Below are 27,174 nucleotides of genomic sequence, written 5' to 3'. Positions count from 1 at the left end.
TTTCAAATCAATTATATGCAAGAAAACGTGCATCTTTAAATCTGCATGCTGCAGTTCTCATTAAAATGCAGTGAAATCTAAAAGAGTTGAGTTTCCTCTGAACCGTTCTTCTAGAACATGAAATAGCTGTAACAAATTAGAGAACAAATTAGTTTTGGCACCCGCTTAAGAACGAGAAAAGATGAAAAGCTTTTTAAGTGATGATATGGAAGAAAAAACGTTACACTACACCGGCCAAACTGATTTTCCTATCAGTTCTAAAGCTCCCAAAGTTGTATTTCCAGTAGATAAAAATGTTATCACCTTTTCCCAGCACCGATGTGCTTTACTTTCCTATTAAGTTACTCAGTAATTAAAACAAAGTCTGACACGTTGTAATCTGTTTGCACAATACATCTGAAACTTCTCCAGCAGAAACGAAAGCATTCCTCAGCTGAAGATACGGAAGGTGTGAGGATTCAAGGCATAAAGGCAAACTTAAAAAAAATCAAACTGCCTTTACCAATAAACGACTGCTCTTAAAGCTCACTTTAAACTGCAAAAAACAACTCAGTCCCGTAGTAACAGCAGATTCTTTAACCTACCAACCCAACAGGAGGAATGTGGTTTCTCTTAATGAAAATTAGTCTTAAAGGTTAGCAGGAAAAATATGTCTTTCTGTATTATCATTCAAGGGAATATTCAGATATCATGGAAGTCAGCAAAGAGACCTTTCAGTGCCGTAACAACCTGGCAGAGTTAGAAGTCCTTTGGGAACTGTAAGAGTCCCCTGGGCATGTGGGGTAATTCAAGAACAGAAATATTTTTATTTTCTGATTGAGAAATTCGGGTATGTATCCCAACTTCCTCTGAATTACATCAAAAGCAACTGCAGCATTAGGGGACAACTCATCCTGCACTGCGAATAAACTCCAACAGCTCTGCACGAAATCTCCACTTAGAGAGAAGTGGCAGAGCCAGTCCCAGCAGATCTCATTTGTTTTTCTATTACCCTGTGGTTTTTCAGATGATTAGAGGGCTAAAAATCTGTTTCCCTTATTACAGTCTCAGTGCAGCCTCTTAATAGTTGGGTTTTCTTTGCTTTTTTTTTTCTCTTTTTTTTCTTCTTATGCCTGTGTTCGAGTCAGTTAGGGCAGATTACAACTGATTTCAAGCGAGACTTTCCCTGCCAGAAGAAAGGAACACAACTTACCTTCGTGTGTTTGATTTCGAGGTTGAGAGTGGGAGAAGGCAGCAGATGCAGAGATGCCATCAGAGCGGCAGGATCTGCCTTCACCTCCCCTGGCATCTCAATTTTACTGGAAGTCATAGCCTCGGGGGGGATACAGAGCAGCCGAGCCCCCCGCTCTGTCCCGATCTTCTGCGCTTTGGGCTGTTCCCCCCCTCCCCCCCGCCTCCAAAGCCCGGCGCTGAAGATGTTGCTCTCCTCCTCTGTATATAGGCAGGTGTCACGCCGGGGCTCTTCTTATTGGACATGGGGGCAGAGGCAGGGGGGCAGGTCCATCCTACCTAGTCCGACAGCGGCACAGCCCCGCTCATAGCGCGGCGCAGCCTCCGCCGGGTCCCACCGTGCGGTGCGCACGGAGCAGGCGGGCTCGGAGCATGGGACCCCGGCGGGAGGGAACCGAGCCCGCGGTGCTCCCGAACGTCCCTCCGGGGGAAGGCGCGGAGCCCGGCGGGGCCCCAGGGCTGGGCATCCCGCCGGCCGCAGGGGGACCGCGCCGTGTGGAGCGGGGCCTCCTCGAGGAGTCCCTACAGAGCGAGAGCTCGTCGGACACGGCGGCCCCGCGGGCTGTTCCGAGCCCCGCGCTGCCAACCGCTCAGACACGGGGAAGGTGCAGCGGTCCCGTCCCCGCTGACCGCTCTCCCGGGCGCACAACACCTGCCGGCCGCGCCGCTCCCCGTCCCGCCACCGTGAGCGCGGCGAGACATCCCGTCCCAGCCGCCCCACTCTCGTGTCCGCACCGACACCGGAGCGTCCCGCGGCGGCGGCTCCAGGGACGCGGCTCCCGCCCCCTGCCGGCCGCCCGCAGCGCCGTGCCCGGCCGCCCGCTGCCCCCTGCTGCCCCCTGCCGGCCTCGCGCCGCCCGCCGCCCTTCGCTACGGCAGGGGGCTCCCGCCGCCCGCGCCTCGAGCCGCCGCCATGCCGGGCCGGGCCACCGCGACATGGCCGATCGAGGAGCCCTGAGGGGCGGCCTTATCGCAGGCAGAACCAGCACAGATCTCCTCACTGATGCGAACACTCCCAAAGTGCTTTCCATCACATGCCGTGTTTTGAAACCATCATCACCATGATGACATAAACAGAGGAGGGCCACCAAAGCGTACAGCTGTGCCAAAGCTGGCTAAAACACAGCAGCAGGAAAGATGCCCCAGGACAGTTTGTTGACCTAGTCAAGAACCAGCTGCAGCATCAGACCACCTTTCTGTTTCGTTAGGGTACCCGTTTGCTGATGCTGCTCCATGCACTGCCTGCAGAGCGCCTTTGGAGCACCTCAACCTTACCACACCAACACATACCTTACACAGCCTCACCTCTGTAAATCACAGCCCACTAATGGAGGGGACTGCAGATTTTGCTTTCTCTTACTTTTCATACTTCTTTACCACCCCCCACATCCCCTCAGACAGAGGAAATGGATCCAAAACACGCTGCTGTAAAGTGATGTGCCAAGCTGTCAAATGGTGACACTTGGGATAAGTGAGACTTTTAAACGTCAAGCATTCAGTTTTTAATGGCATGCTGGCAATGCAAACCTAACACTTCATCACAAGGATGACACATTCTAAGAGCTGTTTTAAAATAAATCAGAGCGGGGAAATGCTCCTTCAGGAAGGGACTGCACTTCAGCAGGTTTGAGGAATGAGGGAACTGTGCAGCGGTTTCATTCTTAACTCAAATCAATGAAGTTTTCAGGAGGTTTTGCTGAGAAGGGACTGCAGTGCATTGGAGGTGCCATTCAAACCCACACAGTCAGGAGCTGTTTAAGCTCCTGATTGTCATAACACTCCTGTGACTTCAGTTACTTCTCAGCTCCTTCAACCTCCATCAACTCCTCACCATACAAACTGTATTTATCTTATATCTAAAAGCAGTTCAGTCTGCAAAACAACCTCGCAGCTGGCTCATGTACCACCCAACCCCACAGGCACTCCCCAGCAGATGAACAGCCCCTCACTTACCGCACTGCGGCTCCTGGGCTGCAGCCAGCAGAACATGGCACACACCTGCTGTAGAGCTTCCCAATAGCGGGTGATGAGCTGGGATTCTCCTTCACCTGCAAAAACAATGACAAAAGCCTTACTGCCAAGGCCACAGGTGAGTTCCCATCAGTACAAGAGCTTTGTGCAGCAGCACCAGGAGCAAGGCCTGTGGTGCAGTGCTGGGTATACTGGTTCACCAGCTTGATGAACTGGTTGGCGATTCCTCTCTATGACAGCAAACAGACACAGCTTCAAGTCATGCGAGTTCAGTTAAACATTTAATGTCATTTCTTTGTAGGAGGGATGACTGCCACTTTGCCTCAGACATCGGGACAATAACTCAGTAATAACAATGAAAGCAGAGGTAAACTAATCTAATTTGTGGAAGAAAAATTGCGAGTCCAACAATTGCCATGAGAAAGAACAGGAACAACAGCCCAGGTTCTGCCCAAGTCCTCCAAATCCCAAACACACAGGTATGGCAGGGGAAGCACTAATTCTGATCGCAGGCCTGTACTGTCTGGTTGTTGCCTTTTTGTTGTTGCTGGTGGTGGAGGCTTTTAGGCAATATGAGCTACGTCGCAATTACGTCAGACTGGTTTATTTTCTCTCACATGAGCGTGTTTTAATTAAACTCCTATTTCAACATCAGCTTCAAACCAGGACACAAATATTTTGTTTCAGGTTGTAATGACACAGTTATTACGGTCTTCACACTTCTTGAAGAAATAATTGTTACAAAAACAACCAGGCAAGGCTGCTCTTTGCTTCTGTTACATTCTTTTAGACTTCATGCTAATACATAGTTAAGATCAGACTCACTCCTCAAGAGGTTTGTTTTCATATTTTGACCAATCTGAATGTACCATTTTAATAAATACCTTTGTTTCATTCTCAAGTCTTCATTTCTCCATCCAGCCCCATCAGCTGGTACTGTTTGTAGACAAGGACACAGATGCTGCTTACAATAATGCCACCTGATGGAAACACAACATTTTGGAATTGGGGTGCAAAAGACAGAGCCCCGATGTGGAAGGCAATGCAGAGGTAATTAACTATTCTTAGGTTGCTTGCACTTTTCTGCCATTTTTCTACCCTCTACTGCAATGACCCACTGCCTAAAGGAAGTTAGAAAGCTAGAGGCTTAGGTAAACACATCTTTGTCCCAGGTACTTCCTTGAGTACTCTACCTTTGGGTAGTGTTGCTGTACCAAGGCACATGCTGATACACCACTGAAATGAACAGTGGCTTCTGTAACCCCAGCATCACAGAGGTCCTCTCTTTCTGCTTCAAATCCTTACACCATGAAGATTTCTTATATTTCTTCATGAGCTCCAGACTCTAAATGCTGTCACACACACAAAGGAACTGAATCACATCATTATTCTGTCAGCCACTTCCAGTGATTCATTTCAAGATCAACTTCAAAATCTGCCCCATGGTAATTCTGATCTGACCCCTGAGTTCTTTTTTATACGTAGTTCTCCCAGCTGTCCCTCCGGCATTTAGCAGTGCTATCTCTGGCTCCTCATACAAATTCAGTATTGATTGAGAAAGACCATTCCACTGCCTTCTGCAGCAGCAAATGTCCCTCCCATTTCTTATCCACTTTAGAAATCACTTTTCAAGGAATAATACGGACCCAAAAGAAACTTCCACTATGTTATTTTTCAGCTCAGATTTGCACTTACAGAATCTGAACTTCGTGTTTTGGTGTATGCAGTAAAAGCTTCAGCCTCAGGTGTCCTATTTTAATTGCCTGCTATTTTCATTATGGACCACCATGGCAGCAAACGTTCTTCAGAAGATACTTGGATCTTAATTTATCTTCAAATATAAATCACACATTATAGCACCTTTTTCCTCTAGGTTAATTGAATCAATTCTCTTAAATGTCTCTAAGCCTGATCATTTGTGAGAGGTGCCCTGTTTGAAATCTTTCAAGAGTTATAGCCCTTGAACTGCACACAGAATGGTGCCGGTCCTTGCTCTAGATGAAGATATTTTACATGTAGGCTAAAAATTGTTAAACACAGAAGCAGTATTATCTGTGAAGCAATACTCAGAATACTGCTATCATCTTATGATGGTACTATGCCAGAGATTTTGCAAATATCCCAATGAATTCACTGTCTTAGCGTTATAAGTCTTATTAGTAATTGATTAAGTCTGGATGCATTTTATATTATTAAGAAAAAAATATATAGAAAATCTCCTTTTCCTTATTTCTACATCACTTTTAATTCTAAAAAAAAAAAAAAAAAAAAAAAAAAAAAAAAAAAAAAAAAAAAAAAAAAAAAAAAAAAAATTTAAAAAAAGAAAAAGAAAAAAAATGCTGATACTAAAAACAATTATTTTTTATTACTGAAAATCCAGGAATTACCAGTGAAGAAAACATGATTTAACATAATTTTTACTAAAAGTAAGTCAAACTGATCAGTCTTTTTCTCTGTCCATTTTATGCCAATAGAACTAAATTGCTGTTACAGTAAGTTCAACCCTACATTTAAACTTGGATTTAAACATAATTCAGTTACAGCAATGTCAATACAATAGAACATGCTTGGAAAGACGGTCAGTGTTTGGGGTATTTTAGAAGCCAGATTCAAAAATTAATGCTGTGCTTCAAGTCCACAGTTAAAGGTAGAGTGTTCTGCTAGTGCAGCTGGTTTTGCTTGTGACAGAGCAATCCTGAGGTGCAGCTCCTTAAGTCTGACAATGCCCTGAGCCCATCCAGCTCAAAGGTTCTCAGCTGGTCACTACATTGCACACAGCTGTCACAGGCTTGTGGTGGTTGGGCTCAGTCCCTGCAAAATGGCACCCATATGATCCCTGAGTTGACACAGTGGAGAGAGTCAGTGCCTTGAAACAGTGCTGTTAAGAACAGGTGCCAATAGCTGGGAAGATACAGGCAACGTGCTCTTGGGTTGTATGGACTCTATCCTGCATTTAAATATATAATATACTCTTCTATTGTGAATTTCTTCTCAATTTACCTGTTTGAATTCATTATTTGTAAAATGTATCTAACTTCAAATGGATTGACCTTCTGCTAATGTACATCACCTAATGAATGGATGCAATTAACTAATTAATATTGGACTATTGCACTTTCCAGGCCACATTTATCATCACTAAATGTGTGATCTAGTTTGCAAGTTTAAATTTTTTATTATTACCCTTTAAACTAAAGAAATAAGTCTTATATTTAATTACCTGAACTTACATATTCAATTAATAGCTTCATTACCTTAATGAATATGGATACAGCACAGAAGTAGTAAAAAATTGCTTCCTGGGTGATCTGCTGAGCACACCCTATAAAGAGCATGCTCTGAACCTCCAGACTATTTTTTTTAATTAAAAAACTGTGGTTGGGAGTTCCAAAGGAATTAGGCCTCAGAATCCAACATTCCTATCCTGAAACAATATTATAATCTATACTGTTAGCATACTATATGTAAAAAGGAATTTTGCCTTTATGTGTCAATGGAGTCAAATCTGTCCTTACCTTTGATTTACTGAATTTCTTTTTTCATTCATTAGGTAGGTTCAGATCAGGTTTCCACAACCCTGCAGCAGGACTGGTAACCATAAGTAGTCACAGAATGCCTGTTGCTGGATGACATTTGTACCCTGTAGAAACATAAAAGGTTTTGACAATGTAGACTATTCTGGTTAAGAAAACACGGTGTTAAATCAGTGCAGAGTCCATAGGATGTACTTCGAGCTTTTCTTCATGCCTCATGGCCATATTTACCGAGGCATCTTTTGTTCATAATAGCAAATCTGAATTTATAACTTTGATCTTGATTTTGAGGGCTTTTTATTATTATTATTATTTAAAAAAAGGGATGTGAAAAAAGTTATTTGAAAAAGAACATGCTGTCAATCATCTTCCTTTGCACTTACTTGCCATGAACATTAACTGTTCCAAAAAAGGGAACGTGAAGAAAATAAGAACAAAGAATTGGTTACAACAAAGCATTTTCCCATACTGAATTAATTCATTCTCTAAAAGCAAAATTCTTTTTGTACTTAAATAGCCTTTTTCCAGATGCATTCAGGAAGTTACACCTGCCCATACTGTCACCTACCAGACTTTATAGCAGAACTATATCCAGCACATTTGGAAGGAAGCATAGCGTAGTGCAGCAGATAATGCTGGAGCACGTAACCATCTGTACAGCATTTCCCCAACACTTTCACATTTTGCCAGCACTGACAGCTCTGTCCCAGAGCCCTTCAGTGTGGAATGTAATCTGTGCCAGCCAGACCCCACAGCGCAGTGCTGCATTACACAGATATTACAGAGATTCAGCCAACTTGGAAACTCTCTGGTCCTGTTATACAACTGTACAACTTTTTGAAGGTATTATCATTGATTATATAGCAATATATATAATACATATACATGTAATATCTCACTGAGGCCTGATGGTGCTCCTAGCCTATTAGAACAAAAGTTTTGTGTTCTGCTTTCAAGAAAGTCCAATTCACTTCTCACTGAGACCAGCGTCAGCAACAGCGGACTTGAGTATGTTTTGAATGAGGCCTGAGGCATTACTGGCAGAAAGTCTGAAACACACACGGTACTTTTTTGAACTCATATTCATGATCTGCACTGAAATGTTTTATCTGGACACTGAGATCACAGAAACAGAGAATAAAGAACAGAGAAATTCTGAAAGGGTCGCCTCACGTGCACTACCGCTCTCTCCCAAGGTGAGCTCAGCTGGACCTGATCTGCACACTACACACAGCCACTTCTCACCAAGGCTTCAGCAGAGACAGAAGATGATCAGAAAGCACAAGAACCAAAGAAATGTGCATTTTTGTTTGTGTTCTAAAAACCTCAGAATGCCAAATTGCAGCACGTTCAGATCTTCCTCACCTGATTTTTTTCCAGTTTCCTAGCAGCGAGATCAATCAGTAAAACAGAACGTCCTTTAAGTACCATGCAGCAGTTTCTGTAGGAAAACAGAAATATAAGTTCAGCAAAGGCATTTGTGCAGGAACATGAATTATAGCAGATGTATGCATTCAGACTTTGTCCAATTCAACTACAATCAGCAGATTTGGACTTAAAAATAATTTGACCCATATTATTGCAATTAAAAAAATATATGTGTTATATTTATAGCCTTGGTCTCTCCAGCTGTGTTGGCTTAGGTTTTATTACATTAGTAATAACAATTTATGTGATACTCTGAATAATGTACTATTAAAAATTCAGTACAGTATAGACTGTTACCCGTGGGACTTAAACTGTGGGAGTGATGTGTATTATTCTGTGCTTTGCTATTTCTGTAGGAGTGAAGATTACTGATAATAATGGTTAGATTATACATACTGTTTGAATTCCCGCTCTGCTTGAATCCAGGTGAAGAGAAGAAATAGTTCAGTCGAGATTGCCTTGGGGTGTGGGTCCCAATGGTTTCAGAATGCGATCTAAGGACCCACTCTCAACCACAAGCAATAACATCAACATACTTTAGACATCTTTTAAAAATGCCAATAGATTTGTGAGGCGCAACCTCCCTTAATAGAAACCATTTGATGCTTCTACAGACTATTAGCTTTATCTGTGTCTATTGACTTAATTTTTCACTGCAGTTTATCTAATATTTCTAGCTTCATAGTCAGACTGACGTTTTTGTACTTCCCCTGATCACCCCTGGAATCCTCTTTTGGGACACCAATGGATCAGCGGTACATTTCCTATGTTCCATCCTGCTGGTACTGTGTTCAGACATAAAGCAATCCAATGGCCGCAGTGCTTGAGTAGCCAAACATTTTAATCTTTTGGGGGAATTCTGCACAGCACCAGCACAAATAGTTACTGTTCAACTTACCAATTTCTCTTAAAGCCTGTCCTCCTGGAAATCCATCCTAGGACAGCTTCCTAGATTCAGCCCACCGACATTTTGGTTCTTAAGGCAAGAAGTTCTTTCAGCTTTTCAGGTAAGTTCACTATCTTGAATGATTCTTTTACACTTCCATCCTCCATAGCTTTACATATTCTCATGCAGGTCTGTCCAGTGAAGGGATTGGAAAAGGCTGTTGTTATTACCTCTACATTCTTTTCAAAGCAGTCCTTAAAATATTTGTCAAAGTATTGAAGAAAATCTGAAGAAAGGAAATGTAAATGGTACATACTTGTGTTAGAAACCTGGTTCTCCCACCCAGTGAAGTCAAAAAAAAAAAAAAAAGGTGTGGGTAAGGCAGCAAGATGTGGACAAATGATTAGGAGTTTCTGCGTCTGTCATTGATGTGTTATTTTGGTATAATGAGATGAAATAATAGAGTTAATACATTCACACCTGTTACAAGACTAAACTAAGAAGTAGCTTTGTGCTGCTTTGAGAGGGAGACTTGCATCTGCACAGGAGAAGGAACTCTTGCGGACAAGCAACTAAAAATTGCTTTCATGGATGTATTTATTTTCCATTTTCCTGGAAGTGAGGAAGTGGATTATCTCATTCCTCCAGTAATGAATGGCCTCCTCAAGACCCTCCCTCAGCTCAGCTGTACCCATAATTCTGAAAGTCATCATGAACATATACTTTAAGATGCTGTAATAATTAAGGCTCTGAATAATATTTTTGCTTTGCAGTGACACAGTGCAAAGATGCTCAAATTGCAGTACATAAGCTGTTTTCAGAGGCTTTCCAGAGGCAACACGAGCTGCCTCTGTGCAAGTGCAGACCTGCTCTGTAGGCTAAACCTCTGCACCCATATGCCTGTCTGCTACCACACAGGTGCTTGCCTGGCTCATAGAGCACCAGGACAAATGCAGGCATCTCACAACTTGTCACCTATGTGGCTTTCCACTGGTCAGCATTTTCTGAATCTGCTAATGGTGAAATGGTATTTGAATGCAGATGCAGAGAAAGTAAGAGGGCATGCAAAAAATGCTTAGGGATTCAAATTGTTTTGTGGGTATAAAGTGGGTAGTTAAGGGATGAACATGCATCAGGTCCAGCCTTGAGGGAAAGAAGAGCACCAGAGGAATTGTAGAAATGGCCCATTTGTCCAGTTTTATCAGTCTTTGTTCTGTTCACAGCAGACAATAGTACTGATACATTTAAGCATATTAGCCACCGAGGTGAAAAAAGGACTGATACAAACTAAGGAAATGAACATCTACAGCAGATGCTAAAATAACTTAACTGGGATAAGCTCTTAGCGTGACATCAAATGACAGAAAATATTTGTAAATCAACCAGAAGCCAGTCAAGTCAACACCACATTTGATAAAATCATCTAAGATGCTTACGAGGTTAAGAGTGTAATATTTTTTTCTAGGAAGCCCAGGTCTCTGAAATATTTAGCAACTCCAGCTCTTCAGATAATGGACAATAATGTGATAATGCTTCATATTATAGCACCTAAGCACTTTTAAGCCAAATAGATTGGGAACATAGAGTCATTCTCAGTGCCTCATTTGCCTATTCTGCATTATAGAGAGCCACTGGACCAAAGCAGATTTCATTAAGTGTTCCTAATTTATTCTGCCTTGTCACTCTTTTGTAAACAGGGCATGTCACCAGACAGCAGAGCATTTAGTCCAAAAGGAGTATCGTGTGTGACCATACAAATTCAACATACAACCAAGGTAAGACTGCTCATTAGCCACTGAAATCCCTCAGAACTACGAGCTAGAAGCTGTTGTTTACTGAGTAGAGTGTAGCGTCCTCACAAGCATTTATTTTCCTTTACAGCTTCCCCTTAAAAAGTTTCAGACAGCCAATAGTAGTATGGCTTAAATCCCAAACTAGGTCAGAGCGAAACTTCCCTCCATATTTTGGTTCTTACTTTGTGGTTTCTCTCTTTGTCTTTCAATCGGGGCAACAGGAGCAACTTTTTATCCATTTTCACTAGAAAAAAAAAAGAAAAAAGAAAAAAAGCAGAAGTAACATGGCTAGAAAGGTAATGATTAATCCATTCTGTAAGAAAAAAGACAAGTTCTGCTTTTAAACCTCCTGGTATTATCTCGCCAGTATAAATAGAAACATGCTCAGAGAGGGCACAGGATGGAAAACTCATGATGAATTGTTAGGGCATGTTGTGTTGGTTCTGTCAATGCCTGCAGTCAGATGATTTCACTGGCTGTACAGGATGAAATCTCATATTTCAATGTATAAGTAAAAGTGTCAAAGTTCAGCTGAAGCAGGGACGATTACAGAGCAAATTTTGTGTGTATTTGTAGCCAGGGCACCAGAGCAATAGAAGAAGCCAGAATGAGCCGGAAAAACAAAAGGAGTTTAAAGGAGAAATTTGCCTTGAAGAACAGCTTGGTTAAAGAAGCCCTTTCAGAATTCCTGGGAACTTTTATACTGATAGTAAGTGTCAGCTGCTTTCCTTCCTTCCTACTAATTTAATGTTGGACAGTGCTTGTAAGGGGACATGTATGCTTTCTTCTTGTACTACACCAGCAGCGTGGTTACTGCCTGACAAACACTGCACAGCTTTGAATGAATTGCTGCTGTTTGTGGTAAGTTTGTAACTCCTTTCTTCACCCGATGTAATTATCACTGGCTTTTAGACACTTATAGTTTTATGTATTACAACTGTCTGATAAACATTTGATTTTTACAGCGGCAGAATTTGAGCGAACAACCACGTAAAAAGTTCAGACACGCAGTGAATGTTAGCAGCTCTCCTGCATTTTTGTAACTCAGCATTTCATTATACTTTCATTTCTATGTACAATTTCCATTTGCTTTAGCAACCCTACCAGACAGCACGTTTAGAAGATAATTTTAGCTGTTATTTCCCTGTGCTACACAGAGGTTGATCCATGTGACTTGTACTGAGCTTATCGAGTTGTGCTGCCGAATCTTTAGAGATTTTGTAAATTAACTATTTCTTGTTTTGTTTTTAACTGTATTGCATAAATGATACATTTGCCTGGTTATGTAGGCTGTTACGAGTATTACGCAAATAGCAAAGCTCCACATTTTCACATCCCTCTTTTTTTTCAAACTTCATTACTTGCTCAAGTTTTTGTGCATTTCATACTGGGACACAGAGCTGTGTGTTGATTTACCAGGGTAGAGAGCAGTCTCAGCAGCAGAGCTGGAAGTCAAGCAAATAGAATACTTATGCCAAACGCTTTCTCCCTCCCTTTACTCTGACAGTCCTGTTTATTGCTAAATATTTCATCATAGTGAAGAGACAAAAAGTTAAAAATAAGACACAGGACTGACATAGTATGTCTTATAACTGGAACTGTATTAGCTACATTTCAAGTAAGCCATCTAACCAAATTCCAGTAGCTCATAAAATACATGAAAATAATGGTCTTTAGTACACTTCAGCCAATTGAGGAGCACAGGCACTAAAGTAACATTATTCTCAAATTTAATACCCTCCATAAGACATTAGAGCAAGGAGCACATTTAGAAGCAAGGAGCACAAAGCACTTTACAAACATTAATGAATTAAGTGTCACAACACCCTGGTAAGGAAGGAAAATGTCATTATCTTCATTTTATATATTAGCAAACCTGATTAGAGCAGACTGCACAGGAAGCCTGTTGCAGAACTCTGAATATAACCTAGATCACCTGACTTCCAGTCCTCTGTCCTCGCCACAAGATCACCCTCCTCTGTCCATTAATACAATTAAGCAAGTGAGGAAAATGCATTAAAGTGCAGATTAAATCGCAAATGCTATTACTTAATGTCCTGCTGCAGAAGACTAGAAGGAAATGGAAACCCAGAGTCCATTTTGTATGATATTCACCATATGAATACAGTAGAAAGTGATTCTTCAAAAATGTTGTTGATAATCTTGGTGAATTTTTCAGTTCTGTTTTAGTCCTTCTACTTTTAACCTTAGCCTAAAGAAGAAAGGAGCCTCACACGGATTTAACAACAGCTTTCCAAGTGCTCAGATACCCTGATTTATTTTTAGACTGTGCTAGTTAGCAGAAGTACAAAGTTTATTGGGAAGAAATGGACTTTTCTGCTGCTATTTATTGCTATTAGACTCTGTCAGCTAGTAAGCAACTTTAAGAGCAGACAAATATTAAACTTTTTAACTTAAACTAGAGCTAACGAAAGGGGGACCCTGTTAAGTCAGGAGGCAGAAATCCCTGAGAAACAGTTAACATGTATGCAAAACAAGCAATAGCTTTCTTTCCTTATGCTATTACTTTGTTTTAATCCTGTTTCAAAGTGAAAACACAATGACTGCTCATGCCATACAGCACAGTTGGCTGGGGTCTTCCCTGAAAGGCATTCTGTGCCTCTGCCCTGCGTCTTAAAGCCAGTGGGGAGCACCTGCACCAGGGTGCAGGGCAGGAAGGAGCTCTTCCATTACCCATAGGTTCTGTCTAGAAGTGTTAACTGATGGTACCTAAACCTACGATCAGCCCAGCATCTCTGGAAGTCAGCTGGTTGAAATTCTATCCATCAGACTACCTATTTCTCTTTCTTCTGGAGAACATCACAGATCACGTACTATTAGGAGCTTAAGTTGCCATCTTGGGTAACTCTCCAGCCTTACAATATTATTTTCCAAACCATATAACATAAAATCTGTAGGATTAATTGTAGGACATCTTGCAGGTGAAATCACTCATCAGGCAAAAACCAAGCCCTCCCCTGGAGGCAGGAAGGGCTCCACCTGCAGAACTGAACAGATTTGAGACAAGCCTTGAAAAAGTCCATGCCTAAACCATTTGGATAACATCTCCTGGTCATCTCTGCTTAATATGCTGTGGCTTGCCTTGCAGATAGGCTCAAGAGTTTGGAAAGTGAATTCTTTTCAGATGAAACTGAGGTAAAAGGGGAACTCCAGAAGCACAAAAAATGTGCTGGCTGTTAATGGATGCTCAGGCCACTGCATCAGACCAGAGATGCTCCTAAGCAATCCCCTGTATTCATAGTCTGGTCTTCCAAATTGATTTGCTTCTTCTGCATGGCACATCTTGGTAATATAGCATAGCTGCTGCCAGCCCCTTCCTCCTTACCAAAGCACCTGATTTCAGGCTTTCTGAGGGTTCAGTGAACAAACTGAACTGCAGGAATCTGGAAGTTCCTTTCTTTATAGGAGTACCCAAGCAGCTGCAGTTATTGCCTAGCTGGATAATCTCATTGGTGATTAGGCTACTTTACTCTTCGACCTATTCTTCCGGGGGAACAGTATTTCTTTCAGTATCAGGCTGTGAATTATTCCCCAAGGTGCAACACAGCTTCTCCAGTTACATTCTCAGACAAGAATTAAGGCAGCAAAAAACTTATATTTTTCACTCCATAACCAAATGCAAATTGCATGTGGTTTTGGTTACACTAAGCTATTAGTTACTGTCTTGAACTATAACATATTCACTTTAAGATAGTCCAGCAAGCTGAGAAAGTGTGCTTAGCCTCATATGTGGTTGCTATTAGAAAATAAGCAAAAAACAAAAAACACCACTTACAGTGGTGCAGTATTAATACAACTAAGTTACACTTGCAGCACAGGCAAAGAGGAATGTGCATTAGGCTGGGGGTTTACCTATTATTACATATTATTAGTAAGCTCCTGCCCATGCCTGGCATGTCTTGGTATGTCATGTGGTAAATGCCCAAACTGCAAAGTTTCATTGTAATTTGAGTTGAAATCAATATTCACAAAACTACACAATCCACCTATAAAGTTTTCAACAAATATTTGAAAAGGAAGACACTTGCTTTCTATGAAATGCATACTGAGTAATGGTGCTTTTATACGGTGTGTTTGGAATTAAGCACTGGGACCAGCCCCTTCATCCCACCCCTGTGCAATAGACCCCTAAGGTGAAAGAACACCAGCCCTTTCATGCTGTAGTGTGCTAGGAAGCCAGAGCATACACATATGTTCCAGCCTCTGACAAAGCATCAGCCTTCTTTAGGCTGGAGCTGCTTCTGAGGCCTCTCTTGAAAAAAAGCTATCTGGGGAGGTTTTCATTTTCCAGTACATCTCCCGGTTCAGTACATTTCCTCTTGGGGCTCCCGTAGGTTACGGTGGTAGAGCACAGCTGGACATCAATCAGCACAAAAGTTAAGAAGCCACACTGGATCAGATAGATGTTTTATGCAACTTTTCAGTGAGTCTGCCTGAAATTCACCTATCCAACTGCCCCTCTGCTTTTAATCATGTTTTGTCCATATTTTCCCCTTGGGACTTGGCTGCATTGCTCTCAAACAAAATGGGATTTATTCTGGCTTATGCCATTGATTATACCTGAATAGCGACACTTCCAAAAAGAGAAGCCAAATGGGCTGTGTGGCTTCTTTTATGAGCTACTGCTGACCTAATCTAGTTTGTATTTCATTTTCACTCTGAAGAACAACTTACAAAACACAGTTTTGCAGGATGGAGCTGCTCTGGACCTGTATCTCCTGAGCAGTGCACACATCCCTGCTGAAACAAAACACAGGCTTCCATTTAGCATGCAAAGACAAGTAAGCAGCATACGTGCAGACCTATCCCATCTATTGCTTCTCTAATAGTCAATTAAGTGGATATGACTGTGTGATCAAATTAAGGCATCAACCAGAGTTGTTACTGCAATGCTCAGTGGAAAACAGAACCAGCGTTCTCACACTTTTCAGTGTGCACGGTCTCACCCAAAGTAAACAGGTACACAAAACGTCACTAGCGGTGAGGAGGTTTCCTTTCTCATCCCAAAGCCCATTCTCCAGGTGGAGGCAGGGCCTTTTGCAAAACTCCCACTGAAGCCAACGTCTGTGTGCACAGAGGCTGCAGTGCATCAGCATGTGTGTGAACTGAGTGCACGACACCCTCACAGCAAGCAGCCCAACTAATGAGAAGAAAGGCTATTTATCTTTTGCTCATCGAAATCTTGTTTGTCTTGTTTTCATATTCTAACCACTTCATTATGTAAGTTATCATTTCTGCTTTGATGGGGAGTTCAGTCTTGCCTAAAAAAATCTCTAAGTATGACATTTCATAGATTTGCCTCGTCCAGAGGATTAAAAGTTAAGCAACTGTTCCACATCTTTCTTTGTGGACCCAGATTCCAGAACACATTAATTACAGCACTGTACAGTAATATATATCCATTCCTCCAAACGTGCATTGAAATACTCATTATATGCTATTACATGAAAGCGGACGTAGCTATGTACTTTTCATTGCCTAGTCCTTATATTAGCATTTTATACAAAATTTCTACTTATAAATTTTACACAAAGTTATATTCTTTGTTTGGTTTTGGTGTAGGTCTTTTTTTGGATGAAACAAAGACTATTTCTGCACATAGAATGAAATTGCTTACAGCAAGCTTTGTTTTAGGTGTAAAACAACTCAGCAGTAATCTCTGACAGCTACTTGGAGATTAGCATGGGCTTTCCAAGAGTACATGATTTTGTACAATCAACTGTTAGGCAAAGAACCTAATCTGTCTAACAAAGGTAGACAAAATAGGTTATTAAAACATTCATAATTGCTATTGTAATATGCCACTCAACCCATTTGCATGCATTTTACATATATTATTTATATATTTTATATATTACATAAAAGATGATAGCCATGGTTGTACTCTGAAATCTGGCTCTTACATATTTCCATACATCAGGCTCTCCAGCAGCATTAACACTACAGAAGTCATTCATGAGTCTAATGTCACAGAGTTTAATCCCGCATTTCCAGACCAAACTGCTCTCTTTACCAGAATAAGATGCTTCCTTTCTGAGTCATCTCAAACTCAGGAGTCCTTTCTGTTTCTGTAAATGCACCAGTTGCATTTATTTTGAAGAAATTAAATTTTACATACAAACTCTTCCACTCATTTGCAACTGTGTTAAATCAGTATTGCAAATATAAGTCTAAGTGGTAACAAAGATCCTCAGCTTGTCTCAATGTAAACACTTGTAAAGTACAGTGCTAGGATTTCTATAACCTTATTATCAAATAACTTTTAAGTAGGAGGAAAATCTCCCTGAAGTCATTTGTTAATTTGGCTAAATAGAAGTGTGAAGGATCTGAAAGTAATGTTACCCAACTGCCCTTTTGCCCTGAAACATTCATTTCAGCAAACAAGTCTAAAAAGTCACAGGAAATGTTTTGTTTTCACTACAAACTGAAGTGCAATAATTGTGGCTGTTTTTCCAGTGCATGACTCAGATGTTCTGCACTACATGAAAGTTTTAGATGAGAATTATCTTCATCTTTGCTACCTCAGCTCCAACACAGAATTCAGCCTGTGTTCAACCAAGAGGTTCTACAGGAAGCTTAATTTTGGAAGACCTTTTTCCAAACACGCATTTTGTCCCAGAAATTGTGCACAGTGTGCACCTATTGACCTGAAGCTGGCACCCTCCATTAGTCTCACTTGCATTCCTTCAAAGATTCAATTGAGAGTGCAAAACACAGGTTTAGGTTTTACTGACACAAATTTACAGGTGGTTTTTCCAGAGCCTTGGCTAAATTAAAATAAAAGTAATTAAAGTAATAACAGTCATAAAGAGATGAATAACAGAAGGGACAAAAAATGCTGTTCACACCATTAAGTGTGTTTATACATCTGTGATCTCAACGCTTCAGATCAATGAACCACACTGGCTAAAAATGCATTCTAGTAAACTCTCCAGTCCATAATTTGGTTTAAAGGCAGAACTTGACTCAGCACCTCCTAATCCATCCTAGAAAGTTTCCTGATCAGCCCCAGATATAGTTTGTCTTCCTCAATAGAAAAGAGCTTAGAAAGAAAACATACCAGATCCCTCATTACTTGCAAACATGCCCCTACAACACGAAAGCACAGCAAAGCTCCAGCTACTCCATTTCTGTACCCAACAGAAAGAATCAAATGAATGCTATATGTACCCTTACATACCTAAGAGCTGATTGAACAATTCCTTTCTCAAGGTATGCTTCAGCTGTTCACCAAGAACCATTACAGAGACTAAACATATTTAGTCTCAATTTGGAGAAATTTTAGTTGTGAGAGCTGGCTTAGGAAGAAAAGCAGAATAACACCATCTCAGCTCAAGAACAGAAGAGTAATCTGGGAGGGCAGCAGCACCCAAATGTACTCTGTCTTAAGAAGCTACTACTTCCCTTGCCCAAACTTTTTTCCTGGCCCCTTTGTAAGGAGCAACATGTCACTCCTGGAAGTGTGTATCTAAATATCAAATATTTCATTTCCTGTCTCTCTTGAATTTCTAAAACTTAGTAAGAAAATAAAAGCAATCCTCTCTGAAGAAATTGACTCAAGCCAGTGACCCTGTATAATTTAAGAAAGAAAAGCATGGCAGCATTTCAGAATGAAGAGTGCAATATTAATCATAGTAAAATATGAGGGAATGCAGACCTCTGCAATCTAAGAGATTTTAAGCTTTTATTTGTCTCTTATTGCATATGAAAAAGCAGTAATAAAAATTTAAAAGCACCAGTTTATACAACACAGCGTAGTCTGTGCATTATTTTCACAGTATTTTTCCCTAAGAGCAATTTAAACCAAATCTTTGTTTTAAAAGCTTTATGTACACAAATCATCCAACGCCTTATTAAATTTACATCCATGTCTCCATGTGGTAATGTTTTCTATCATTAAAAAAAAAAAAAAGTTTCAAAATGGCAATCATTTTAAAGCTTATGTCTGTACTAGTTAATTAACTAAATGGTAAGATTTTTTTACAAACCTTTATTTAATTAGATAGTAAGTCTCAAAAAGTAAAGGGAAAATTTGAACCCGGGAGGATATTGGTTGTGTCTCAGGAGAGTGTTAGGAGAACAGTTTTTTTATCACTCCAAATTGATCTACAGAAATCTTTCTGTTCCCACCAAAATACGTAATTATTGATAAAATAAGAGCCATGCACTTTCAAGGTATTTTAAAATTACTTGGCTAGTAAGCTGTATTTTCTCACCTTAAATGCTTTAAGTACTATCCAATTTAACCAATGGTGACAAATATTACACAAGAAATTAGGTGAAGATCGCCCTTCCCTGGAAGAATGGGAGCTTCCACTGACCTGGATTCCTGCAGAGCTCCTGCCCTGAATTTTAGTAGATCTACCATGTCTCTGCATTTGTTACTGTTGGCATAATCATCCCTACTGAAAGAATGCTTGGGAGCCCATTACGAATCAAGGCCCTGTATAATGCACAGAGAAAACGTGATTCTGTACATAAAGATTTTCTATTCCATTATAAATCACATTATGAAATGCAAACAGATAAATTCTTAAGTGGAATTGATTTGTGAAGAAAGAGACTGGAAATGAATGTATGTTCTAGAATACGCTCCAAGTTAGAGACCTTTAGGAGGACACCATCGCTTTAGTAATCATACTAATAGCTGAAATTTGCTAGTTTCATATGCAACATCCAAAGTGGGTACAAAAATATTAACAGATCCTGGGGGAAAAAGCTGCATAAGGCTACAGAAAACCACAATCAATCCTTTCATATTCTTATGGGCAGAGAGATCACTACCTGTTGCAAAGGACCACTCCTCTAAGCCCCCTCCCATGTCCCTGCCTAGGGCCTAGGCATGCAGCGCTGTCTGGCTGCATAGAGAAACCAGACAGGTTTCCTGTAGAGATGAAACACCAGGGCTTGCTTTCATGTCCTCAAGCGTCCCCACAATATCACTCAGAACAGGTAACTTCGGGATAGCAGAAGGATGCTCACAGCAAGCACGCAGCTCTAGCCCAACACACTGCATGGCACCTGAGTGCCTGTTCCCTTTGCAGCACTGTTACATGTGGCAGGATCCAGACTGACGCCATGCTTATCTAGGCTGGAAAAGGGGAGCAGCCAAGCTGCTGACTAGCAGGAAATGCCTGACTGGGGAACAGTGGGAGAACATAGGTGGGAGTGTGGCGTGGGAAAGGGCAGGATTGCTGCCTTCCCTGAACAAAGGCATCCTTACAGAACACTGTGAAATGGTGGAAGGATCCTCAGAGATTCTTCATAATCAGCTGTAGCTGTTTAAGTGCGACTCTTTCTTGAAAACTCAACAAAACAGAAAGTCTGATTTTTCTTTTCCTAATATTTCTCTGCTGAAAGTGCATCATTTATAATTAAAATATGATTTAAAAAAAATTAAATACTGACTCTAGATTCCCTGTATCACACTGAATTCTTGTATTCTAGTAGAGCATCATCAGCTGTGGTGCCACCGAGGCCACGCTCTGCCTGCACAGACATCTGTGGTATCCCACTGAAGGAGTGTAACTCCCCCCAGCTTGGCAGCTGGTGAAGTACAAGATATAACACACACATCATTGTTCTCCACAGTGATAAAAAGCAGGAGTCTTGGCTGCCTCTATACTGATACAGTAAGAGTATCTGGCTATGAATACACACTACCACTAGATCTGTTAAATAAGAAGGGATCTTTTTAATACAAGCATTGTGCTTTAAGATGTTTAAGGCTTTACAAACAATGTAGAAAATTTAATTCCCTAAAATTCTAGATACGTATATGGCAGGAAACAAGATTTACACTGAAAAATTATACACATTTGCAAAAATCCTGCAAATAGCACAGATGGAGGCATAGTGATCTTCACTCTGCTGAGCGGGATAAAGTTCTCCAAGCTGCCAGAGAATAACAGGACATTATATTCACAAGAGGACAGTTGTTTTCCTTTCCTAACATTAGCATTCTTACCCAAGACAAAGATCTAATGTCCATGAAGCAACTTTCTTTGGCAGAGAGCACGCAGACAGCTATTTCACACCCAGACATGTTTTTTACGACAGTTATCTCACTGCTTTGTGATAATAAAAAATCACAACTGAAACTACTTCAATAAATTTAAGATTGGGAGATAGACAACTTGGAAGATGAAAACCTGGCAACATAGACAAGGTAAAACAAAAATATGAGGCTGTATCCTACTCTAAATTAAACTCCCTTTGAATCTATGCGCTTTAGTCAATGGATTTGTATGGTGCACTGATGGCTGAACTTGGCCTAGAAACTCAGACTATTCACTGGTAACCTGATGATCTAGTTGGTCTTAACTCAGCCAAGCAGAGATTCACAGGGTATTAAATTGCTGCTCATGTAATTACATGATTAGGTGATAGTTTCCAGTTATGTCAGCCTAGTTGCAGGAGGAATGCTTTTTTTTCTTTCTCTCCCCCTTGTAATGACAGCAGATAAAGTATTGCTGTGACTTGGTTCAGATCTGCAGGTTCATTTCCCACTTTTCTCATCCCCAAATGGGCACATGCTGACTGTGCCTGCCATAGTGCTCATTCATCATACATGAGCAGGAAGTCATTTACCAACATATACTGAGCATGAAACCGGTGCAGCTGGGTTCAGGCTGGCTTGTATGCCTTCTTGTTTGTAGATTCCATTTTTTGAGACTTTCTAGCACAAAATAGAGCATGTGCAGTTGCATATTTCCCTATAAAGTGCAGAGCAGTATTTGTTACGCAAGAAGACTACACAGCTGTTTCTGCACGATCCTCTTCAGTTGTAATCAGGGAAGGGAAACAACAGCCATCCCATTATTTCCTTCCCCCTTCACATTTGTAGTTCATACACATAGCTATGGTTACTGCCCCTCATCCTTTTCTATATCCATCTTCCTTACTCCTCTTTTTTCATAGTCATTACAGCAGGAGAGAATGTTTTTGTGGAATATTCCCATTGAGAAGCTAGAAAATGAAAGCTAGAGCATGCTAATTCTACTTCCTCTCCCCTTGTACCCTAATCTTAAACTTTCTAAATTCCAGCATATCTCTGATTTCCACATCTGTTCAACATATAAATATATGATGTGTAGAACTGTTTCCTGTGACGTTTTAAAAAATGTTTCGTATTTTGTTTTTATGCCTGTATATGCATTTGCATTTAACATTTCAATTGTGAAGTACACAATACTTACAGAAATGAAAGAATGCATAACGTAGCCACGTGTAATCCACTGCACAGCAGTTCACTGCAGCTTAGAATGTCTTGTAACTTCCAATTATGCAGTCCAATAAACTACTATCTAATACCACCCTACCCTCACATATCCTGACAGCTGTTATACTTTGGCACCATTCAGTGCTTTGTTTGCTTGCATGATTATAACCTCAAGGCACGAACTGCACCTGGGTATATGACACAATCTTGGGGCACTTTTATAACAAACTCTGTCTGCATTGCAAAGCTGGTTAAGAGTAATTTTACTGAGGGCTTTTTCTATCACATTTTGGAATTAGTTAAAACCCCCAGGGAAATAATGGAAACAAAAGTATGAGTTTTCCTGTTTAAATTGCATCTATTTTAGCAGACTTGCTTGTTAAACCTCAATCACTAAATCTTTTTGGTACAGTCAGGAGAGGTTTTTCCCATTCCATTATTTCCTATTACAAGTTTCCAAATGGAAGTGCCTTGCAACCTTAAGCCAGACTTTTCTCCAAGAACTAAATTTTAGGTGCTCATATATGCCCTTGCAACACAGTCATGGGTGTGGTGCAGTAATGGCAAAACACTAAAGTGAAGCAAGATTAACTAAGCAACTGCACTGGTTAAGCTGCAATACTTTTATATCAAGTAAAAAATCAGATTACCATGCACCACAAAAGGAGAAATATAAATATCAAATTAAACATTGAAGTAATTAAGGTTGCTTAAGATAAATCTAGTCACATCCCAGAAATGTTATTAGTTTGCACAAAAGATTTCAGACCACAGATATTATGCGGTATCTTCCGTTGACTGCTGGGTATTATTCAGCAAATTACATAGCCATGTATCTAAAAGGGAGGTTCTTCAAAGAGACAAATTCAGTTCTGACAAACATGAACCAGTTACTTTATCTTAAATTAAAGGCCTTTTGTACTTTCGCAAATCTTTTCTACTGACTTCAATAGGACTTAAATACATGCTTGAAGCTGAGCAGTCTTTAAAGAAGATTGATTAAAGATTATTTTAAGCAAACATTTAAATGTTTTGCTGAACTTCATTCTGAAAAGAACTGGTGTAACATGTAAGTTAGTTTAAATCTGTTGAGAATGCTCCAGTGTGGACTATTCAGGTAACCCCCCCCTTAAGTTAATTGTTCAAGAGGCAGAGCCAGTGAAATACCCTGAAGCTTTTTCACTGCCATGTATGCTAGAACAGCATGAGTTTCACCAGAGCTAGACTTTCATCTGTGCTTCATAGCCATGGCTCCTCTCCTTTTCCCTAGAACATGTCCTGCACTAGTATCTGCAGCATTTACAGCACAGTAAAGTGAATAATTATACCTCAGTACTACAAGTAACCTCTTAGTTTCAGGTCTGTAATGCTACAAATATTATTTTTGCCTGATTTCATAGGTATTTGCCCTAACATGTCTTTTCTTTGCCTTGGTCCATAATAGCTATTAGTTCTTCATGTTTCATTGTCCTATATCTTGATTCTTATAGAATCACCAAGGTTGGAAAAGACTTCCAGGATCCTCTATCTAGTCCAATCACCAACCTACCACCACTACTTCTACACTAAATCACATCCCTCAGTAAAACACCTAAATGATTCTTGAATGGCTCAGCCATCTTACCTGTTACAAGTTTCTCCTGAATTTCTGTTCATTTTAAAGTCTAGCAAGTTCATATTTTGACAGAGAAATATTTGACATCAAGACAGTATAATAGTAACTCCAAACTGCAGAGAGCTGTCTCATTCCAGAGTTACATTATCAAACATTAAAAATTTTTGAACTATTATTCATGACTTTTATAGTAACTTTTTCATAGCTGCTTACAACTACAATCTAAAATTGGAAACATACCTCAGAAATAATTCCTTCTTCCATTCAGAAACTTGTAGAGTCTGAGAAATCTTGTGTAGGCTCTAAATTCAGAGTTGCATAACACCATTATAGTTGAAATGCGTTTTCTGGAGAGAGGCTCTTATTAGCAGCCATTCTTCCTGGTCACAAAACAGGAAAATAAAGAGCAAATATTAGTTGTAGCAAAACAACACACTCACACGCCACTAATCTCTAATTCTAGTATTTATTCCAATATTTAGACAATGTTTTCGTCTATACCTGGACATCGGCAAACTAACCAATAATGTTTGACAGTCGTGCCTAAGATTTCTCATTTCTCTTTTAAAATACAGGCACTTGGATGTGGGTGTGTGGGGCAGGCCGTCCTCAGCCGAGGAGCCCATGGTGGGCCCATGACAATATCAGTTGGATTTGCAATGGCAGTCACCATAGCAGTGTATGTGTCTGGTGGGGTTTCTGGTAAGTATCCTCTGTCCTCTGATACAGTGTTTATTACTTCAATTTTAAGGTTGCCTTCTTAAATTATTTGCATTTTGTGCTATAAACAAAGATGTATCTAGTGGTAACAACCACTGCACTGCAGCAGAATCCGCAGAATTTTGCTAGTAATTACCTGTACCACAATGTGAAAACCTGCGGCTTTTATGATAACTGGTGCATGCAAACCAGAAATCTGCTTGGTGCTGCTTTGAATTTGTCAATAGAATAAAGCCCAGACAGCACAGGTACCATATTTAAGGAAATAACCAGGAAATGATTACAGAACCCAGCAGATACCAACTAAGATGGCTGCCAGCTGGGTGGAAGGTGGAAGGACCCACTAACAAGGATAAGCAGCAGGGTTCACTTTAGAGAAAGAAGTTAATCTCTCCATGCCCTACGACAAGCAGTAGCAAGGCTTTTCCCTGCCCCAGATTTTAAAAGAAACTTACTTTGTTTATAAAAAAAACAACAAACTACCAATGTACACAACAGATTACAGAGAGCAAAAACAGCAAAATGAGTAGGTGAGATACACTCTGTGATAGGCTGGCAGTATACCATCATTGTCTCTTTGTTTCTGTTTGAACATTCCTAACCTAATATAAATTGGTTGGGAATCATTTTTTTCTCCCCTGTAGGTGCGCTGATCACCTGTGTCCGTGCATGCCCCATTTTCTAGTGACAGGCACCTCCACCATTCAGTCTGGCCTAACTAGTATCAGGGACACCAGTACAAATGCTTTTACATTTTAATCCTCCCTGTAATGCAGAAACTGATGGGTTGTAATAATACACAGTTTCGTGCATTGCAGTATGCAATACTACATGTTATATGTGGAGTTTATATTATCCTCTTATAGCAAATGAATCCCTCGCACTGCAGCTCTTACGAAGGAATTCCTTTACAATCTTGAAGAGGGCAGATATGTCTTTATCATTATAAAAAGCTACAGCCAAAATTGCTACAGTAACGTCTTCACAAAAATTACAGTTTCTTTTACAATGACAGCATCTTTGAGGAGGTTTCTAAGTTCAAATTAGAAAGTGCTTGAGCTAGTGCAAAACATGCAGCCTTGTTACCGTCATTGAAACTTATGAAGAACGATGCATTGATACCATGCAAAGTTAATTCAGCTGTACATTCCTATCAATAAACTGCAGCCCTTGATTTATATGTAGGCAGGTAAAATCTTCTAACGCAGTACTATGACAATAACCTACAAGGACACTAACCTTTCCTTTATTTGCATCACTAAGAGGTGCTCATCTCTATTAAGCAGAAGATTAGTGTTCAATTCCAGCAGTTCAGAATGGTTGCAGAGGTTGCCATATTGTGCTTCCTGAGGTTCTTCCCATGACAAAGGATTCTGCAAGCAATGCATTTTCCCTATGAAAGAACAAGAACAGATACTTCAACAGGCTGTGACAATCCGACATTTTAGAGCATCAGTTCCCATATATTCTCATTAGCAAATTCAACTGATGTTCAGCCATGAAGCCTTATGTTTAAGTACTGCTAAAGTATTTTGCATCAACTTTTAGTGAAGTTCTAGATGCACAGGAACGTAAGATATAATGCCTACACACCTGGTGGATTTGTGTTCTTTTATCTACATGAATCCCCCTTCCTTCTCTGCCTCATTATTCCAAATGTATAGTTAATTTTCCACCATTTTTTACAAACTTAACATTTTAGACAGGCTCAGGATTGTGATCACTTTAACTGGAATAAATGGGGAATCATCTCCAAAGCAGATCTTTATTTACTCATTTTTTTACTCAGCAAAGTGCCGGTGACAGGAACCAAGAATCTTTTAACTCCCCTTTGTCATCATAAGAGCCTTCAGTTAGATTTTTCCTTCCCAAATTTAATGTTGATCAGACATTTCTAACATGAATATGACTTGTCCTTCCCACTGTAGCCACCCTGTCTTATATACAGGTGGAGAACAGTATCAAGTGGTGAAAGAAAGGAAAATTATTCATTCCAGCCAGAGTAAAGAACAAAAGACGAGACAGTTAATCAAAATTCACATGAAGGGCTGTTAAATAAGGTGCCACCCATCTATTTGCCCCACAGTGAAGGATCTGAAGTACAGGGAGGAATTTAATTCAAGACTGATGCTACTGGGTCAGAGTTTTGGAAATGATACAAAGAAGGTTTTATCCAGCTTGTTATCTGTGTTTGTCAGTTCTTTATGTATCAAAGGTGCCTGGATTTCATAAGATAATGACCAGTGACCTGAAGTGCAAGCAAACACAGTAACTGTACATAGGGGCCCTTTCTCCATCACTATCCCATGACAGATAAAGGTCACCTTCTTTTAGTTATTTTATTAAAGAGAAAGACTTTTTTTTCTACTAACAGTATGGGCTGAAACAACTTTGCCTTGAAGTTAAGCACTGAACCTGCTACACCCACAATACTTCACATTACTCGGGTTTTTAGTTTATTTTTCCTGTGGAATACACCTGTATTTATTTGGCAAGAAAGCTGCATTTCTTAGGTATCAATGTCATATCTGTGAAAAAATGATGTTCTCCAAAGGCATGCAACACCTTTGTTCCATGTTGATAAAAATACTGAGGGAAGTGATTAGCACCTGCTATAATAATAAATGCGTTTCAGAAATAGAAACTCTCACCAAGACTCCCAGTGTTGCTGAAGTCTCTTGTATATGTGAGTTCAGGCACAGCTACTCCTAAAACTGAAGGAAGGAAATTCCATAGGAATCTGGTACAACCTCCTT

The 27,174-nt window shown here is 40.3% G+C and overlaps 2 protein-coding genes and 1 long non-coding RNA gene across 5 annotated transcripts in view; 1 reads left to right on the top strand and 2 right to left on the bottom strand.

Annotated features, from left to right (window-relative positions):
• ALDH1A2 (aldehyde dehydrogenase 1 family member A2) overlaps positions 1 to 9,265 on the bottom strand; it is a 61,012-nt gene extending 51,747 nt beyond the window's left edge. Inside the window, exons 1-5 of one of the 2 annotated variants that reach the window (XM_032446797.1) lie at positions 9,061 to 9,265; positions 8,100 to 8,175; positions 6,717 to 6,841; positions 4,086 to 4,181; positions 3,184 to 3,278 (exon numbers count right to left, since the gene is read on the bottom strand). In XM_032446797.1, the coding sequence (XP_032302688.1) occupies positions 3,184 to 3,219 (36 nt within the window). In that variant the 5' untranslated portion in view covers positions 3,220 to 3,278; positions 4,086 to 4,181; positions 6,717 to 6,841; positions 8,100 to 8,175; positions 9,061 to 9,265. Of the gene's footprint in view, positions 1 to 1,192; positions 1,593 to 3,183; positions 3,279 to 4,085; positions 4,182 to 6,716; positions 6,842 to 8,099; positions 8,176 to 9,060 lie in introns of those variants that run through there. The other variant, XM_015872431.2, reaches the window with a different exon arrangement.
• Positions 9,266 to 9,592: 327 nt separating this feature from the next.
• LOC116653899 lies at positions 9,593 to 25,806 on the bottom strand. The gene is made up of 3 exons (XR_004308508.1): positions 25,658 to 25,806; positions 23,939 to 24,078; positions 9,593 to 11,085 (listed from the first exon to the last, which is right to left on the bottom strand). It is a non-coding gene; the product is annotated as an uncharacterized LOC116653899 (long non-coding RNA).
• The window catches only part of AQP9 (aquaporin 9), a 29,884-nt gene continuing 13,905 nt past the window's right edge, over positions 11,196 to 27,174 (top strand). The window contains exons 1-3 of one of the 2 annotated variants that reach the window (XM_032446799.1): positions 11,196 to 11,550; positions 11,644 to 11,702; positions 24,274 to 24,400. In XM_032446799.1, the coding sequence (XP_032302690.1) occupies positions 24,334 to 24,400 (67 nt within the window). In that variant the 5' untranslated portion in view covers positions 11,196 to 11,550; positions 11,644 to 11,702; positions 24,274 to 24,333. The remainder of the gene's footprint in view (positions 11,551 to 11,643; positions 11,703 to 24,273; positions 24,401 to 27,174) is intronic. The other variant, XM_015872734.2, reaches the window with a different exon arrangement.

This window comes from Coturnix japonica, chromosome 10, assembly GCF_001577835.2.
Source record: "Coturnix japonica isolate 7356 chromosome 10, Coturnix japonica 2.1, whole genome shotgun sequence".
In the NCBI taxonomy this organism is placed as follows: domain Eukaryota; kingdom Metazoa; phylum Chordata; class Aves; order Galliformes; family Phasianidae; genus Coturnix; species Coturnix japonica.
The sequence above is the reverse complement of the archived record's forward strand: the minus strand, read 5'-3'. Positions and strand labels throughout refer to the sequence as shown.